This window comes from Eleutherodactylus coqui, chromosome 10, assembly GCF_035609145.1.
Source record: "Eleutherodactylus coqui strain aEleCoq1 chromosome 10, aEleCoq1.hap1, whole genome shotgun sequence".
NCBI classification, from domain to species: domain Eukaryota; kingdom Metazoa; phylum Chordata; class Amphibia; order Anura; family Eleutherodactylidae; genus Eleutherodactylus; species Eleutherodactylus coqui.
In genome coordinates, this window is record NC_089846.1 from 110,853,822 (window position 1) to 110,874,011 (window position 20,190).

General features: G+C 41.3%; 1 protein-coding gene across 1 annotated transcript in view; it reads right to left on the minus strand.

The window, feature by feature from the left end:
- Window positions 1–20,190, minus strand: part of SMARCA1 (SWI/SNF related, matrix associated, actin dependent regulator of chromatin, subfamily a, member 1) — a 124,623-nt gene that overhangs the window by 56,026 nt on the left and 48,407 nt on the right. The window contains exons 13-14 of the mRNA XM_066581699.1: window positions 3,207–3,359; window positions 1,519–1,651 (exon numbers count right to left, since the gene is read on the minus strand). Of these exons, the coding sequence (XP_066437796.1) occupies window positions 1,519–1,651; window positions 3,207–3,359 (286 nt within the window). The remainder of the gene's footprint in view (window positions 1–1,518; window positions 1,652–3,206; window positions 3,360–20,190) is intronic.

The following is a 20,190-nucleotide window of genomic DNA, read 5'->3' on the forward strand; positions in this document are numbered from 1 at the left end:
TATGCATATGTTGCTATGTTGTATGCATAATGTTGTTGCAATATATGGATTATGTTGGTATGTATTATGTTGTTATACATTATCTTGTTATGCATTGTGGAGTTATGCATTGTGGTGCAATATATGGATTATGTTGGTATGCATATGTTGCTATGAAGTGCTACACCGACCCCCTTGTAGCGGCGGCCCTCGTAATTGCAGGTGCAGCCCTCATTGAAATCAATAGGAGCTGCACTTCTAATTGCAGGCTGAGGTCCCATTGATTTCAAAGCAGTGTTTCCCTTCCAACCCCAGTGTATCCCGATGGGCGCTGCCTGGATTACCCCTTTAAGGTTTATATATGACACAGAACAAGACTAATGGCATGTTTACACGGCAGAATGACACAGATTTTTCCATTAAGATTCCACCTCTTAAACCGTGGCACAAATCTGCTGCTAGGCCCTGGATTTCTGATACAGATCCGCACACCGATTTAACTCTTGTGACTAGGCAGAATCTGCATAGATCCTCATTAAGAAATGATATGTCACTTATTATTTTTCTACATAGCAGATTTCAAATCAAGGGTGGAAAAATCTGAAACCCTATTCAAATGAATGGAGAGCAGAATAATCCACACCAAAATGCGTTGTGTGAACATACCTTAAGGCCTCATGTCCACGGGGAAAATCAGGCCCGCTACGGATTCTCCATGGAGAATCTGCAGCGGGTCCCTCCTGCCCCGCGGACATGAGGGCTGAAAATATGAATAAATCAGAATAAACTTACCTCTCGCACGCTCCGGATACTTCCTCCGCGTCATCTTCTCTCCGTCGCGGCCGGATCTTCTTTCTTCGGCCCGGTGGATGCGCAGGATGACGTCGGTGATGTGTCCCGCGCATGCGCGGTCCTGAAGCAAAATGATCCAGCCGCAACTGAGAGAAGATGACACGGCGGCGAAGAGAAGAAACGGAGCGGGTGAGTAAAATCTGATTTTTGTCTCCCGCGGATCCGGACGGCTTCCATAGGCTTCAATAGAAGCCCGCGGGAGCCGTCCCCGCGGGAGACCCGCATGAAAATGGAGCATGGTCCAGATTTTTTCATGCTCCATTTTTTTTAAAATCCCTTTTATTGACCATCCGCGGGTATTTATCTACCCCGCGGGTGGTCAATGCATCCCTATGGGGTGCGGATCCGCGGGCAGGAGAAGAGTTAAAATCCGCTGCGGATTTTAATTCTTATTTTGCCCGTGGACATGAGCCCTAAGGAACGGTGCTTTATTTTACTAATGTTTAATGTTCCTGTAACTAATACTGTGCGCAATACATGCATTTTTGTTAGATACAATTACGCAAGCTTTATCATCCAGAACTGCACCTTTAATACCATAAAATAACAAAAGGTGATTACAAAGCAGAAAGAAAGTTGCACATATATTATAGTAAGCACAAGCTCTGTTTCTAAGGAATAATCTCTACTGCTACGTACTAGTACCACCTAACCAAGTCAAGGAGAATGACCATTCTTAGGACATACCTTGCTGGATGACTATAGAATCTAGTCTCAGTTTCATCTCTGCTCTTTCAACGATCCTTTCTTCCACTGTATTGTCAGTAATGAGCCGAAATACTCGGACGGTCTTTGTCTGACCTATGCGATGGGCTCGATCCTATTCCAGATATAAAAGCACAGAGAATGTACAAGTGTGATAACAACAGCAAGTTACAGAAACCAGAAATACACTGGTGCTGGACTGACACAACATAAAGTATAACTCATAGCACTGGTTATGCTGTTGTTGGCCGTTTAGTCATTCATGACCCTAAAGGCGAGCTCCCTCCATGTTTTTCGGTTTTGCACCGTTTCTTTCAGTTGTGTGATATCCATACCAGTATCAGCTCTGACAGTATCAGCCATCGTGCCCTTTGGCGCCGGGTCTTCTTTTGCCACTGATCTGTCCAAGCATTATAGATTTTTCTAGCGACTCTACTCGCATTACATGGCCAAAATATGTGAGTCTGAGCCCGGTCATCTTGCCCTCCAGTGATCTATCGGGTCTTCTATGATTCAGGACTTCTCTGTTATTCTCGCCGTCCAGGGTATACACAGCAGCTTTTGCCAGCACCACAGCTCAAACGCATCAATCCTCCACCTATCAGCTTTTTTCGCAGTCCAGCTTTCACATCCGTTCATGGCTACAGGAAAAACAGTGGTTTGCCCTATCCTGTGTTTAGTTGCTATGCCGATATTCCTACTTTTCCAAATTTTGTCAATGTTTAGCATCATGCTTCGCCCCAATTCTATCCTACGTTTTATTTCTGGCATAGATTCTCCAGCCTGGTCAATTTTTGAGCCGAGGAAGATGAAGTTTTGCACGCATTCTATGACCCCATTGTTGATTTTTATTTGAATTTGGCCATTTTTGCAGTTGTCATAACTTTAGTTTTAGTCTTCTTTAAATTGAGGTAGAGGCCCATTTTTTCACTGAGTTTTAATATTACATATCAGCTGCTTCAGACCTGCTTCTGTTTCTGCACGCAGAGTTGTGTCATCCGCATATTGGAGATTGTTGATGTTTCTTCCACCTATTTTCACCCCGATCTCCAATTCGTCTAGGTCCATTTTCTGCACGATCACTTCCGCATATAGGTTAAAGAAGAAGGGCGGGAGGATGCAGCCCTGTCGGACGCCTTTGCTGATTCCAAACCAATCTGTGTCCCCATACTGTGTTCTCACAGTGGCTTCTTGATTGGTATAAAGTGATTTTATCATCTTGACTAGATGTGCCGATATGCCCAGCTCTTGTAGGGCCTGCCATAGCTTTTCATGGTCTATGCAGTCAAAGGCCTTGATGTAGTGCTGAAGTGACACAACATAAAGTATAATTCATAGCACTGATTAGTTTGCAGTGAACACAATTCAATAGAACAGCTTCTGCTTAGGCTGAATGGACATTTCCACATAAAAAGGCTATTTTTCTCAAACCGGCTGACTTTCTAAGAGGAATCAATATATTTATACTAAAACGAGTTGTCAGCAGTTTACCTAATAATGACTTGTTGCTATACCGTCACTGTCTGAACCCGTCTGGTCCTGGACAGTGAGGTCACACTATTCAGCTAATCTACCTCCATTCCGTGAAATATTTGATCTAAGTTTGAAAGATAGAGAAAAAATATGAGCAAACATGGAAAATAACTGCTATAGAACTTTATATTTCTTACCATTGCTTGTAAGTCGACTTGAGGGTTCCAGTCTGAGTCATATAAAATCACCACATCAGCAGTTGCCAAATTTATTCCAAGGCCTCCGGCGCGGGTACTCAGCATGAAGATGAATTTACTGCTGTTAGGTGCATTAAATCTTTCTATGGCTTTCTGTGAATTGAAGAAGTTATTATAGACAGGTTAGCTTTCACACTTATCATCTTTTACATGGGTGCACCAACAGACCACGCAATAATATACATACCTACTCTAATCATACAAACATTATCCTATACAGCGTCACATATTTGTAACATAAACTGTATTACTATTTACATCGATGGTCCTGTGTGATAAGCATTTACTCCATGAACTAACACGGTCAACAAATAAAAACTGGGTTTAGGCGCAACCTCTTTTTAGGAGTAGCAAAGGACATTGGGGGATTAACTCAACTTCAGTGCTCCTCTTCTCTGCAATAAGGACACATGTCCAAGCGCTGTCTGCACCTTTGCATGTGTGTCCCGAGCAAATACTGAGGAAGGGGGGCCATAGCCTCAAAACATGTCTATTCATGCTGGTTTCAATAAAACAGAGATGTTGAGCTAATCTCTGCCTCTTAAAAAGTTTGCGCCTACACCTAGTTTTTACTTGTTGACTAACTGAGTCCTTCTTGAAAGCCAAGACGTTGTTTAGGTCGGAGGCACCTGTCAAAAAAGTCAACCCCATAGGGCCGTGGTGTCAAACTCATTTTCACCCAGGGCCACATCAGCCGTATGGTTGCCTTCGAATGGCTGATTGTGATTGTACAGTAATTGCTAATTCACATGAGCGGATTTGCACAACATAATAGTAATAGTGTTCCCTATATTGGCCGCGGTAGTAATAGTGACCTCCATAGTAGCCCCAGCTGTAATAGCAACCCCCCAATTGGCCTCTGGTTGGGCAGCATCCCTACAAGCTTTCTAGTCACCTAGCCTACAGCTCTGGCCCGGTGGCGGCCGCTGCCAAGTCTGTGGCCGAGGATCTCTTCCCTCGGCACCTGTGCTGCGTATAGGATGGTGCCTACGAGGTCAGTAGTCAAAGACCATGCACTGCTGTCAGACCGGAGCTGCAGGCGGGGTGAGTACAACTCCTGTTAGGTTGCTCACCCGTCTTTTTAACTATTTTTTTCCATAGAGAACATACTGCACTGCCATAGACAATGATTACTAACACATTTCATTTCTGAAGTCAGCTAGCAGCATTAACGATTGGATAGGCCTAGTTAGCTTCTAATTGATGTCCTTAAAGGGGTTGTCCCGCGCCGAAACGTTTTTTTTTTTTTTTCAACCCCCCCCCCCCGTTCGGCGCGAGACAACCCCGATGCAGGGGTTAAAAAAGAACACCGGAGAGCGCTTACCTGAATCCCCGCGCTCCGGTGACTTCTTACTTACCTGCGGAAGATGGCCGCCGGGATCTTCTCCCTCCGTGGACCGCAGCTCTTCTGTGCGGTCCATTGCCGATTCCAGCCTCCTGATTGGCTGGAATCGGCACACCTGATGGGGCGGAGCTACGATGACGACACGGTGAGCAGCTCTCCGGCACGAGCGGCCCCATTCACTAGGCAGAAGACCGCACAGCGCAAGCGCGTCTAAAAAAGCAAGAAGTCAGCGAAATTAGACGGAGCCATGGAGACGGGGACGCTAGCAACGGAGCAGGTAAGTGAATAACTTCTGTATGGCTCATATTTAATGCGCGATGTATATTACAAAGTGCATTAATATGGCCATACAGAAGTGTATAGCCTCACTTGCTGCCGCGAGACAACCCCTTTAATGTTTTTCAGGTTTTCAACCATCCACTGGATAGGTAAAAACTGATAGATCGATGGAGGTCTGACCTCTGAAATCCCCACTGATCCACCAATCCCTAAAACGGGAGTACGGTTGGACTCCATGGAAATGAAGCAGAGGTCACACAGGCGCATCACCACTGTATGCACATCAATGAGAGCGCTAGAGACTCCCGGGAACAAGTAGCTCAGCAATTTCCGAGGCTCACAATTAAATGAATGGAGCGGCGGTGAACCTAGGTGACTTCTGTCTTCTGTTCCATTCTCTTGGAGACCAACTGGACCCAGTTCTTCGGATAGCTAGAGGTTCCAATGATCTGACCTCCACAAACTGTCAGTTATCATCTATCCAGTGGATGTGCGAAACCTTGAAAAAAACGTAATTCTCTGGAATACCCCTTAAACGGGATTGCCCATGGGGACTTATATTTCCCGTACAGGTTGGCACAGCTATAAAAAAGGAAACATAGCTCACCTGTTCATATGTTCCTGTAGATATGGCACAATGTGTTCTCCTTGTACATGTTCCCATAGATATGGTACAATGTGTTCTCCTTGTACATGTTCCTATAGATATGGTACAATGTGCTCTCCTTGTACATGTTCCTATGGATATGGTACAATGCGCTCCTTGTACATGTTCCTATGGATATGGTACAATGTGCTCTCCTTGTACATGTTCCTATAGATATGATACAATGTGTTCTCCTTGTACATGTTCCTATAGATATGGTACAATGTGCTCTCCTTGTACATGTTCCTATAGATATGGAACATTGTGCTCTCCTTGTACATATTCCTTTAGATATGGTACAATGTGCTCCTTGTACATGTTCCTATAGATATGGTACAATGTGCTCTCCTTGTACATATTCCTTTAGATATGGTACAATGTGCTCCTTGTACATGTTCCTATAGATATGGAACATTGTGCTCTCCTTGTACATATTCCTTTAGATATGGTACAATGTGCTCCTTGTACATGATCCTATAGATATGGTACAATGTGCTCTCCTTGTACATGTTCCTATAGATATAGTACAATGTGCTCTCCTTGTACATGTTCCTATAGATATGGTACAATGTGCTCTTTGTACATGGTCCTATAGATATGGTACAATGTGCTCTCCTTGTACATGTTCCTATAGATATGGTACAATGTGCTCTCCTTGTACATGTTCCTATAGATATGGTACAATGTGTTCTCCTTGTACATGTTCCTATAGATATAGTACAATGTGCTCTCCTTGTACATGTTTCTATAGATATGGTACAATGTGTTCTCCTTCTACATGTTCCTATAGATATGGTACAATGTGCTCTCCTTGTACATGTTTCTATAGATGTGGTACAATGTGCTCTCCTTGTACATGTTCCTATAGATATGGTACAATGTGCTCCTTGTACATGGTCCTATAGATATGGTACAATGTGCCCTCCTTGTACATGTTCCTATAGATCTGGTACAATGTGCTCTCCTTGTACATGGTCCTATAGATATGGTACAATGTGCTCCTTGTACATGTTCCTATAGATATGGTACAATGTGCTCTCCTTGTACATGGTCCTATAGATATGGTACAATGCGCTCCTTGTACATGTTGCTATAGATATGGTGCAATGTGCTCTCCTTGTACATGTTCCTATAGATATGGTACAATGTGCTCTCCTTGTACATTGTCCTACAGATATGGTACAATGTGCTCCTTGTACATGTTCCTATAGATATGGTACAATGTGTTCTCCTTGTACATGTTCCTATAGATATGGTACAGTGGGCTCTCCTTGTACATGTTCCTATAGATATGGTGCAATGTGCTCTCCTTGTACATGTTCCTATAGAAATGGTACAATGTGCTCTCCTTGTACATTGTCCTACAGATATGGTACAATGTGCTCCTTGTACATGTTCCTATAGATATGGTACAATGTGCTCTCCTTGGACATGTTCCTATAGATATGGTACAATGTGCTCTCCTTGTACATGGTCCTATGGATATGGTACAATGTGTTCTCCTTGTACATGGTCCTATAGATATGGTACAATGTGTTCTCCTTGTACATGGTCCTACAGATATGGTACAATGTGCTCTCCTTGTACATGTTCCTATAGATATAGTACAATGTGTCCTCCTTGTACATGTTCCTATAGATATGGTACAATGTGCTCTCCTTGGACATGTTCCTATAGATATGGTACAATGTGCTCTCCTTGGACATGTTCCTATAGATATGGTACAATGTGCTCTCCTTGTACATGGTCCTATAGATATGGTACAATGTGCTCTCCTTGTACATGGTCCTACAGATATGGTACAATGTGTTCTCCTTGTACATGTTCCTATAGATATGGTACAATGTGCTCTCCTTGGACATGTTCCTATAGATATGGTACAATGTGCTCTCCTTGTACATGGTCCTATAGATATGGTACAATGTGTTCTCCTTGTACATGGTCCTATAGATATGGTACAATGTGCTCTCCTTGTACATGTTCCTATAGATATGGTACAATGTGCTCTCCTTGTACATGTTTCTATAGATGTGGTACAATGTGTTCTCCTTGTACATGTTCCTATAAATATGGTACAATGTGTTCTCCTTGTACATGTTCCTATAGATATGGAACAATGTGTTCTCCTTTACATGGTCCTATAGATATGGTACAATGTGCCCTACTTGTACATGTTCATATAGATATGGTACAATGTGCCCTCCTTGTACATGTTCCTATAGATCTGGTACAATGTGCCCTCCTTGTACATGTTCCTATAGATATGGTACAGTGTCCTCTCCTTGTACATGTTCCTATAGATCTGGTACAATGTGCCCTCCTTGTACATGTTCCTATAGATATGGTACAGTGTCCTCTCCTTGTACATGTTCCTATAGATATGGTGCAATGTGCTCTCCTTCTACATGTTCCTATAGATATGGTACAATGTGTTCTCCTTGTACATATTCCTTTAGATATGGTACAATGTGCCCTCCTTGTACATGTTCCTATAGATATGGTACAATGTGCTCTCCTTGTACATGTTCCTATAGATCTGGTACAATGTGCCCTCCTTGTACATGTTTCTATAGATCTGGTACAATGTGCTCCTTGTACATGTTCCTATAGATATGGTACAATGTGCTCCTTGTACATGTTTCTATAGATCTGGTACAATGTGCTCCTTGTACATGTTCCTATGGATATGGTACAATGTGTTCTCCTTGTACATGTTTCTATAGATCTGGTACAATGTGCTCCTTGTACATGTTCCTATGGATATGGTACAATGTGTTCTCCTTGTACATGTTTCTATAGATATGGTACAATGTGCTCCTTGTACATGTTTCTATAGATCTGGTACAATGTGCTCCTTGTACATGTTCCTATAGATATGGTACAATGTGCTCCTTGTACATGTTTCTATAGATCTGGTACAATGTGCTCCTTGTACATGTTCCTATAGATATGGTACAATGCGCTCCTTGTACATGTTCCTATACATATAGTACAATGTGCTCTCCTTGTACATGTTCCTATAGATATGGTACAATGTGCTCTTCTTGTACATGTTCCTATAGATATGGTACAATGCGCTCCTTGTACATGTTCCTATAGATATGGTACAATGTGCTCTCCTTGTACATGTTCCTATAGATCTGGTACAATGTGCCCTCCTTGTACATGTTCCTATAGATCTGGTACAATGTGCCCTCCTTGTACATGTTTCTATAGATCTGGTACAGTGTCCTCTCCTTGTACATGTTCCTATAAATATGGTACAATGTGCTCTCCTTGTACATGTTCCTATAGATCTGGTACAATGTGCTCTCCTTGTACATGTTCCTATAGATCTGGTACAATGTGCCCTCCTTGTACATGTTTCTATAGATCTGGTACAGTGTCCTCTCCTTGTACATGTTCCTATAAATATGGTACAATGTCCTCTCCTTGTACATGTTCCTATAAATATGGTACAATGTGTCCTCCTTGTACATGTTCCTATAGATATGGTACAATGTGCCCTCCTTGTACATGTTTCTATAGATATGGTACAATGTGTTCTCATTATACATGTTTCTATAGATGTGGTACAATGTGCTCTCCTTGTACATGTTCCTATAGATATGGTACAATGTGCCCTCCTTGTACATGTTCCTATAGATCTGGTACAATGTGCCCTCCTTGTACATGTTCCTATAGATCTGGTACAATGTGCTCTCCTTGTACATGTTCGTATAAATATGGTACAATGTGCTCCTTGTACATGTTCCTATAGATCTGGTACAATGTGCTCTCCTTGTACATGTTCCTATAGATATGGTACAATGTGCTCTCCTTGTACATGTTCCTATAGATATGGTACAATGTGCTCTCCTTGTACATGTTCCTATAGATCTGGTACAATGTGCTCTCCTTGTACATGTTCCTATAGATCTGGTACAATGTGCTCTCCTTGTACATGTTCCTATAGATATGGTACAATGTGCCCTCCTTGTACATGTTTCTATAGATATGGTACAATGTGTTCTCATTATACATGTTCCTATGGATATGGTACAATGTCCTCTCCTTGTACATGTTCCTATAGATATGGTACAATGTCCTCTCCTTGTACATGTTCCTATAGATATAGTACAGTGTCCTCTCCTTGTACATGTTCCTATAGATATGGTACAGTGTCCTCTCCTTGTACATGTTCCTATAGATATGGTACAATGTGCTCTCCTTGTACATGTTCCTATAGATATGGTACAGTGTCCTCTCCTTGTACATGTTCCTATAGATATGGTACAATGTCCTCTCCTTGTACATGTTCCTATAGATATAGTACAGTGTCCTCTCCTTGTACATGTTCCTATAGATATGGTACAGTGTCCTCTCCTTGTACATGTTCCTATAGATATGGTACAATGTGTTCTCCTTGTACATGTTTCTATAGATATGGTACAGTGTCCTCTCCTTGTACATGTTCCTATAGATATGGTACAATGTCCTCTCCTTGTACATGTTCCTATAGATATAGTACAGTGTCCTCTCCTTGTACATGTTCCTATAGATATAGTACAGTGTCCTCTCCTTGTACATGTTCCTATAGATATGGTACAATGTGCTCTCCTTGTACATGTTCCTATAGATATAGTACAATGTGCTCTCCTTGTACATGTTCCTATAGATATGGTGCAATGTACTCTTCTTGTACATGTTCCTATAGATATGGTACAATGTGTTCTCCTTGTACATGGTCCTATAGATATGGTGCAATGTACTCTTCTTGTACATGTTCCTATAGATATGGTACAATGTGCTCTACTTGTACATGTTCCTATAGATATGGTACAATGTGCTCTCCTTGTACATGGTCCTATAGATATGGTACAATGTGTTCTCCTTGTACATGGTCCTATAGATATGGTACAATGTGCTCTCCTTGTACATGTTCCTATAGATATGGTACAATGTGCTCTCCTTGTACATGTTCCTATAGATATGGTACAATGTGCTCTCCTTGTACATGTTTCTATAGATGTGGTACAATGTGTTCTCCTTGTACATGTTCCTATAGATATGGTGCAATGTACTCTTCTTGTACATGTTCCTATAGATATGGTACAATGTGTTCTCCTTGTACATGGTCCTATAGATATGGTGCAATGTACTCTTCTTGTACATGTTCCTATAGATATGGTACAATGTGCTCTACTTGTACATGTTCCTATAGATATGGTACAATGTGCTCTCCTTGTACATGGTCCTATAGATATGGTACAATGTGTTCTCCTTGTACATGGTCCTATAGATATGGTACAATGTGCTCTCCTTGTACATGTTCCTATAGATATGGTACAATGTGCTCTCCTTGTACATGTTCCTATAGATATGGTACAATGTGCTCTCCTTGTACATGTTTCTATAGATGTGGTACAATGTGTTCTCCTTGTACATGTTCCTATAGATATGGTACAATGTGTTCTCCTTGTACATGTTCCTATAAATATGGTACAATGTGTTCTCCTTGTACATGTTCCTATAGATATGGAACAATGTGTTCTCCTTTACATGGTCCTATAGATATGGTACAATGTGCCCTACTTGTACATGTTCATATAGATATGGTACAATGTGCCCTCCTTGTACATGTTCCTATAGATCTGGTACAATGTGCCCTCCTTGTACATGTTCCTATAGATATGGTACAGTGTCCTCTCCTTGTACATGTTCCTATAGATATGGTGCAATGTGCTCTCCTTCTACATGTTCCTATAGATATGGTACAATGTGTTCTCCTTGTACATATTCCTTTAGATATGGTACAATGTGCCCTCCTTGTACATGTTCCTATAGATCTGGTACAATGTGCCCTCCTTGTACATGTTCCTATAGATCTGGTACAATGTGCCCTCCTTGTACATGTTTCTATAGATCTGGTACAATGTGCTCCTTGTACATGTTCCTATAGATATGGTACAATGTGCTCCTTGTACATGTTTCTATAGATCTGGTACAATGTGCTCCTTGTACATGTTCCTATGGATATGGTACAATGTGTTCTCCTTGTACATGTTTCTATAGATATGATACAATGTGCTCCTTGTACATGTTTCTATAGATCTGGTACAATGTGCTCCTTGTACATGTTCCTATAGATATGGTACAATGTGCTCCTTGTACATGTTTCTATAGATCTGGTACAATGTGCTCCTTGTACATGTTCCTATAGATATGGTACAATGCGCTCCTTGTACATGTTCCTATACATATAGTACAATGTGCTCTCCTTGTACATGTTCCTATAGATATGGTACAATGTGCTCTTCTTGTACATGTTCCTATAGATATGGTACAATGCGCTCCTTGTACATGTTCCTATAGATATGGTACAATGTGCTCTCCTTGTACATGTTCCTATAGATATAGTACAGTGTCCTCTCCTTGTACATGTTCCTATAGATATGGTACAGTGTCCTCTCCTTGTACATGTTCCTATAGATATGGTACAATGTGCTCTCCTTGTACATGTTCCTATAGATATGGTACAGTGTCCTCTCCTTGTACATGTTCCTATAGATATGGTACAATGTCCTCTCCTTGTACATGTTCCTATAGATATAGTACAGTGTCCTCTCCTTGTACATGTTCCTATAGATATGGTACAGTGTCCTCTCCTTGTACATGTTCCTATAGATATGGTACAATGTGTTCTCCTTGTACATGTTTCTATAGATATGGTACAGTGTCCTCTCCTTGTACATGTTCCTATAGATATGGTACAATGTCCTCTCCTTGTACATGTTCCTATAGATATAGTACAGTGTCCTCTCCTTGTACATGTTCCTATAGATATAGTACAGTGTCCTCTCCTTGTACATGTTCCTATAGATATGGTACAATGTGCTCTCCTTGTACATGTTCCTATAGATATAGTACAATGTGCTCTCCTTGTACATGTTCCTATAGATATGGTGCAATGTACTCTTCTTGTACATGTTCCTATAGATATGGTACAATGTGTTCTCCTTGTACATGGTCCTATAGATATGGTGCAATGTACTCTTCTTGTACATGTTCCTATAGATATGGTACAATGTGCTCTACTTGTACATGTTCCTATAGATATGGTACAATGTGCTCTCCTTGTACATGGTCCTATAGATATGGTACAATGTGTTCTCCTTGTACATGGTCCTATAGATATGGTACAATGTGCTCTCCTTGTACATGTTCCTATAGATATGGTACAATGTGCTCTCCTTGTACATGTTCCTATAGATATGGTACAATGTGCTCTCCTTGTACATGTTTCTATAGATGTGGTACAATGTGTTCTCCTTGTACATGTTCCTATAGATATGGTACAATGTGTTCTCCTTGTACATGTTCCTATAAATATGGTACAATGTGTTCTCCTTGTACATGTTCCTATAGATATGGAACAATGTGTTCTCCTTTACATGGTCCTATAGATATGGTACAATGTGCCCTACTTGTACATGTTCATATAGATATGGTACAATGTGCCCTCCTTGTACATGTTCCTATAGATCTGGTACAATGTGCCCTCCTTGTACATGTTCCTATAGATATGGTACAGTGTCCTCTCCTTGTACATGTTCCTATAGATATGGTGCAATGTGCTCTCCTTCTACATGTTCCTATAGATATGGTACAATGTGTTCTCCTTGTACATATTCCTTTAGATATGGTACAATGTGCCCTCCTTGTACATGTTCCTATAGATCTGGTACAATGTGCCCTCCTTGTACATGTTCCTATAGATCTGGTACAATGTGCCCTCCTTGTACATGTTTCTATAGATCTGGTACAATGTGCTCCTTGTACATGTTCCTATAGATATGGTACAATGTGCTCCTTGTACATGTTTCTATAGATCTGGTACAATGTGCTCCTTGTACATGTTCCTATACATATAGTACAATGTGCTCTCCTTGTACATGTTCCTATAGATATGGTACAATGTGCTCTTCTTGTACATGTTCCTATAGATATGGTACAATGCGCTCCTTGTACATGTTCCTATAGATATGGTACAATGTGCTCTCCTTGTACATGTTCCTATAGATCTGGTACAATGTGCCCTCCTTGTACATGTTCCTATAGATCTGGTACAATGTGCCCTCCTTGTACATGTTTCTATAGATCTGGTACAGTGTCCTCTCCTTGTACATGTTCCTATAAATATGGTACAATGTGCTCTCCTTGTACATGTTCCTATAGATCTGGTACAATGTGCTCTCCTTGTACATGTTCCTATAGATCTGGTACAATGTGCCCTCCTTGTACATGTTTCTATAGATCTGGTACAGTGTCCTCTCCTTGTACATGTTCCTATAGATATGGTACAATGTGCTCTCCTTGTACATGTTCCTATAGATCTGGTACAATGTGCCCTCCTTGTACATGTTCCTATAGATCTGGTACAATGTGCCCTCCTTGTACATGTTTCTATAGATCTGGTACAGTGTCCTCTCCTTGTACATGTTCCTATAAATATGGTACAATGTGCTCTCCTTGTACATGTTCCTATAGATCTGGTACAATGTGCTCTCCTTGTACATGTTCCTATAGATCTGGTACAATGTGCCCTCCTTGTACATGTTTCTATAGATCTGGTACAGTGTCCTCTCCTTGTACATGTTCCTATAAATATGGTACAATGTCCTCTCCTTGTACATGTTCCTATAAATATGGTACAATGTGTCCTCCTTGTACATGTTCCTATAGATATGGTACAATGTGCCCTCCTTGTACATGTTTCTATAGATATGGTACAATGTGTTCTCATTATACATGTTTCTATAGATGTGGTACAATGTGCTCTCCTTGTACATGTTCCTATAGATATGGTACAATGTGCCCTCCTTGTACATGTTCCTATAGATCTGGTACAATGTGCCCTCCTTGTACATGTTCCTATAGATCTGGTACAATGTGCTCTCCTTGTACATGTTCGTATAAATATGGTACAATGTGCTCCTTGTACATGTTCCTATAGATCTGGTACAATGTGCTCTCCTTGTACATGTTCCTATAGATATGGTACAATGTGCCCTCCTTGTACATGTTCCTATAGATCTGGTACAATGTGCCCTCCTTGTACATGTTCCTATAGATCTGGTACAATGTGCTCTCCTTGTACATGTTCCTATAGATCTGGTACAATGTGCTCTCCTTGTACATGTTCGTATAAATATGGTACAATGTGCTCCTTGTACATGTTCCTATAGATCTGGTACAATGTGCCCTCCTTGTACATGTTCCTATAGATATGGTACAATGTGCTCTCCTTGTACATGTTCCTATAGATATGGTACAATGTGCTCTCCTTGTACATGTTCCTATAGATCTGGTACAATGTGCTCTCCTTGTACATGTTCCTATAGATCTGGTACAATGTGCTCTCCTTGTACATGTTCCTATAGATATGGTACAATGTGCCCTCCTTGTACATGTTTCTATAGATATGGTACAATGTGTTCTCATTATACATGTTCCTATGGATATGGTACAATGTCCTCTCCTTGTACATGTTCCTATAGATATGGTACAATGTCCTCTCCTTGTACATGTTCCTATAGATATAGTACAGTGTCCTCTCCTTGTACATGTTCCTATAGATATGGTACAGTGTCCTCTCCTTGTACATGTTCCTATAGATATGGTACAATGTGCTCTCCTTGTACATGTTCCTATAGATATGGTACAGTGTCCTCTCCTTGTACATGTTCCTATAGATATGGTACAATGTCCTCTCCTTGTACATGTTCCTATAGATATAGTACAGTGTCCTCTCCTTGTACATGTTCCTATAGATATGGTACAGTGTCCTCTCCTTGTACATGTTCCTATAGATATGGTACAATGTGTTCTCCTTGTACATGTTTCTATAGATATGGTACAGTGTCCTCTCCTTGTACATGTTCCTATAGATATGGTACAATGTCCTCTCCTTGTACATGTTCCTATAGATATAGTACAGTGTCCTCTCCTTGTACATGTTCCTATAGATATAGTACAGTGTCCTCTCCTTGTACATGTTCCTATAGATATGGTACAATGTGCTCTCCTTGTACATGTTCCTATAGATATAGTACAATGTGCTCTCCTTGTACATGTTCCTATAGATATGGTGCAATGTACTCTTCTTGTACATGTTCCTATAGATATGGTACAATGTGTTCTCCTTGTACATGGTCCTATAGATATGGTGCAATGTACTCTTCTTGTACATGTTCCTATAGATATGGTACAATGTGCTCTACTTGTACATGTTCCTATAGATATGGTACAATGTGCTCTCCTTGTACATGGTCCTATAGATATGGTGCAATGTACTCTTCTTGTACATGTTTCTATAGATATGGTACAATGTGCTCTCCTTGTACATGTTCCTATAGATATAGTACAATGTGCTCTTCTTGTACATGTTCCTATAGATATGGTACAATGTGTTCTCCTTGTACATGTTCCTATAGATATAGTACAATGTGCTCTCCTTGTACATGTTCCTATAGATATAGTACAATGTGCTCTTCTTGTACATGTTCCTATAGATATGGTACAATGTGCTCTCCTTGTACATGTTCATATAGATATGGTACAATGTGCCCTCCTTGTACATGTTCCTATAGATATGGTACAATGTGCTCTCCTTGTACATGTTCCTATAGATATGGTACAGTGTGCGCTCCTTGTACATGTTCCTATAGATATGGTACAATGTGTTCTCCTTGTACATGTTCCTATAGATATGGTACAATGTGCTCTCCTTGTACATGTTCCTATAGATATAGTACAATGTGCTCTCCTTGTACATGTTCCTATAGATATAGTACAATGTGCTCTCCTTGTACATGTTCCTATACATATAGTACAATGTGCTCTCCTTGTACATGTTCCTATAGATATGGTACAATGCGCTCCTTGTACATGTTCCTATAGATATGGTACAATGTGTTCTCCTTGTACATGTTCCTATAGATATGGTACAATGTGTTCTCCTTGTGCATGTTCCTATAGATATGGTACAATGTGCTCCCCTTGTGCATGTTCCTATAGATAGGTTTTGAGGTTGAGTTGAAATGCCATTGCCCACTGGTCTTTACTGAAAGATTCTTGGAAAGTGGATGGGGAGGTTTGTGATAATAATGCTGTGTAGGCTTTGGAAATATCTCTAGCCTGATTTGCATGGTTCTATAAAAAGATATCATATTTTGTGAGCACGGCTGTAGTCAAGGGGTCTAATGACGAGAGAAAATCTGTAAGTATCTAGAAAATTCTGGTATTTGGTGTGTCTCATGTAGTTGTGTGAAGGATTTCATGATTGGTCCTTCCTATAAATCCTAAAGCTTGATGATGCCTTTGGCTCGCCATACATCTAGATGTATATTTGGTATTAATCATATAGAGGTTGGATCACCTCTAAGAGTATTTAGAATTTTCGAAGGGGGAGAGAGCCAAGAAGGCAGAATATTTTTTCCAGATATACATTTTTGCGGATACTGTGGGGGGGATAGACATGAGGAATTTTGTTGTCAATTTAGAGAGTTTAGAATATCCAGTGATCTTGGATTCGATCTGAATCCACTGTTTGGATGAGTCATCTATCCACCAGGTTTGTAGTTGGTCGAGCAATGCTGCATAATAATAATTGTTTATACAGGGGCAGCCCAGGCCTCCCTGTGAGGGGTGGAGGAGTAATAGCAGCCCAGGCCTCCCTGTGAGGGGTGGAGGAGTAATAGCAGCCCAAGCCTCCTTGTGAGGGGTGGAGGAGTAATAGCAGCCCAGGCCTCCCTGTGAGGGGTGGAGTAATAGCAGCCCAGGCCTCCCTGTGAGGGGTGGAGGAGTAATAGCAGCCCAGGCCTCCCTGTGAGGGGTGGAGGAGTAATAGCAGCCCAGGCCTCCCTGTGAGGGGTGGAGGAGTAATAGCAGCCCAGGCCTCCCTGTGAGGGGTGGAGGAGTAATAGCAGCCCAGGCCTCCCTGTGAGGGGTGGAGGAGTAATAACAGCCCAGGCCTTCTTGTGAGGGGTTGAGAAGTAATAGCAACCCAGGCCTCCTTGTGAGGGGTGGAGGAGTAATAGCAGCCCAGGCCTCCCTGTGAGGGGTGGAGGAGTAATAGCAGCCCAGGCCTCCCTGTGAGGGGTGGAGGAGTAATAGCAGCCCAGGCCTCCCTGTGAGGGGTGGAGGAGTAATAACAGCCCAGGCCTCCCTGTGAGGAGTGGAGGAGTAGTACTTTGGAGGATACCCTTGCTTATAGACTGCGCCAAATGTAATTCATTAGTAGGTTTTGTATTCAATCTAAGATGATATTAGGTATAACCACAGGAAGGTTGTGAAACAGATGTAAGATTTTAGGTAACAGGAACATCTTAACAATGGCGATATGGATCTCATGAACAAGTTAGTGTCACTTTTTAATTTTTTCTTCTACTTTCATTAGTAAAGACTTAAAAGTAGTGGGACCTAGCTTGCTGATGGGGTACGTCAGGGTGACACCCAGATACGGGACCTGTACTATTTTGTTATCGGGCAAACAGTCTGAGCAAAGAAAAAAACCGCAGTGCGTTCTATTTTGCTGTATTTTTTGCATGAAAATTCCCCCTTCAAGTCTATGGATGCATTTAATAAAAAAAGTATTGCACTCTTTTGATGCCATTGTGATTTGTTGTCATTGCATTTAACCATGGTAACCATAGGGGGAAAAAAGTGCAGAACACACTATGTGCTTTTTTACGCTCATCAAGATAGGATGCAAAACAGATGAAAATCGTGTGGGAAAAAAAATCAAAGAAAAAAGAAAAAAAAACTGCAGAAATGCATAAAAATTGCATGCCAATTGCCATAAATGCCCCTCCTAATGCCTGAACTGGAATGTAATAATGTCAGAGTCATTATCTACATGCTGTGTTTACAAGTGCTAACAATGCATAGTAATACAGGGAAACAAAGGGACTCTGCTGGAAGGAAGGGGATTCAGTCTGCTGCAGGAGTTCAGCTCATGGAGTGCCTTTTTTATTTGTGACCACAGTTTCCTTTGCATTTTGAGGACGGACTATCCCCTCCTGATGCGCTTTGGACATGGAGCTCAGAAAAGCTTAATCTTTAATACTCTACTAGTATCCATCCCCCAAAACAAGTCATACTGCCCCCTGCGTTATACAGTTCTTAGTGCAACAAAATAATAAAACATGACTGGTAATTGTAACACTGTACATGTGTGGAGGCTATAAAAGTTAACATACATTTGTGACTTGGACGATCCGTTCTTATACTTACCTTATTAAGCATATTTGAGAATCATTTCCTATGTTGCGATCTGCTAAATGTACTATGTAAAAAAAAATGTCCTCCATATTGGATGTGAGCTCCACCTCCCCCTGCCCAGGTCATTTTAATGAGCCTGGATCCTATATGCTCTCGTTCTTGCGAGTATAAATGTTAGGGTTCCGTCTGATGGAGTCGCCTTGTCGCTGGCAGATGGGCTCTCACATTTTGATCAAAATGTGTGCTAAGAACTCAGTACATTACACAGTACATTTAGCAGTATTGCAGCTCAGTTTCATGTATTCATTAATGGTATATTTCATGGCGATATTTAAGTGATGCTACACTCAATGCATATGGTCATCACTGTGGTTGGACATGTGGTTAATCTGCTGCAGCACTGTCTTAAAGACAGCAAGAAGAGTTAGGCTGTCTACATGTCTGACAGCCTAGCAGACGGGGCAAGGGCTTACAGGCAGCAGTGATATTAAAGGGGCTTTCCTATTTAACATATTCGTCCAGGTTTCATAGAATAGGTCATAAATGTATGACTGCTGGGAACCCTAGGGATCACAAGAACGGAGGTATCAGAGTCCCCCTAGTGAATGGAGTGGCGGTGGCCATGCATGAATCTCAAGACTGTGGAGTCAGTAAGCCAAACCTCCAACTCCAACTTCTCAATTAACTCCATAGCCCTGGAGGGAACATATACTGGACTATTCATTTATGCAAAGTTTATTGAGAGTCGAGTTTTATACTTTTACTTACATAATACTGTCTTTCTGGTCTCCTTAGCAGTGTTGAGAAGAGTGCAGCATGCTCAACGCCCAGCGCCTCCTTCCTCTGCTCTGCAGAGGCGGAGCTTCACTACTGAGCTTGTGCAGATAGTGCAGCACAGATTCATCTCCACTAGAGATGAGCAAGCACGCTCGGATAAGGCAGTTACTCGAGCGAGTATCGCTCTTCTCGGGTAACTGCAGGCTCAGGGGGGTGCGGCGGGAAAGGGGGGGGGAGAGTGAGATCTCTCTCTCCACTAAATGCCTTGAAGTAGCAGCATAAGGATACTTAGTCTGATGGAGAGGAAAGGCAAGAACTGATTTCCTATTGCTGTTTCCACATGCTAGTTATTAATGTGTTTGATAAATAAGGGCTTAGAAAATTATAACACATATTTATAGAACAGTTCAAAACGTTCCTAAATTCCTATAAAAGGAAGTACGCAACAAATTCTGCACTGAATTAAATATATATATTTTATTTATTTATTTATTTTTTTTAATTCGGAGTCAGTACATTCCTACCAACTCCGACTCCACAGCCCTGGGGACCACTGCTCCATTCACTGTGCTTGGAGATAGAGGAACTAGATCCCTGGAGGCCCCAGTGATTTA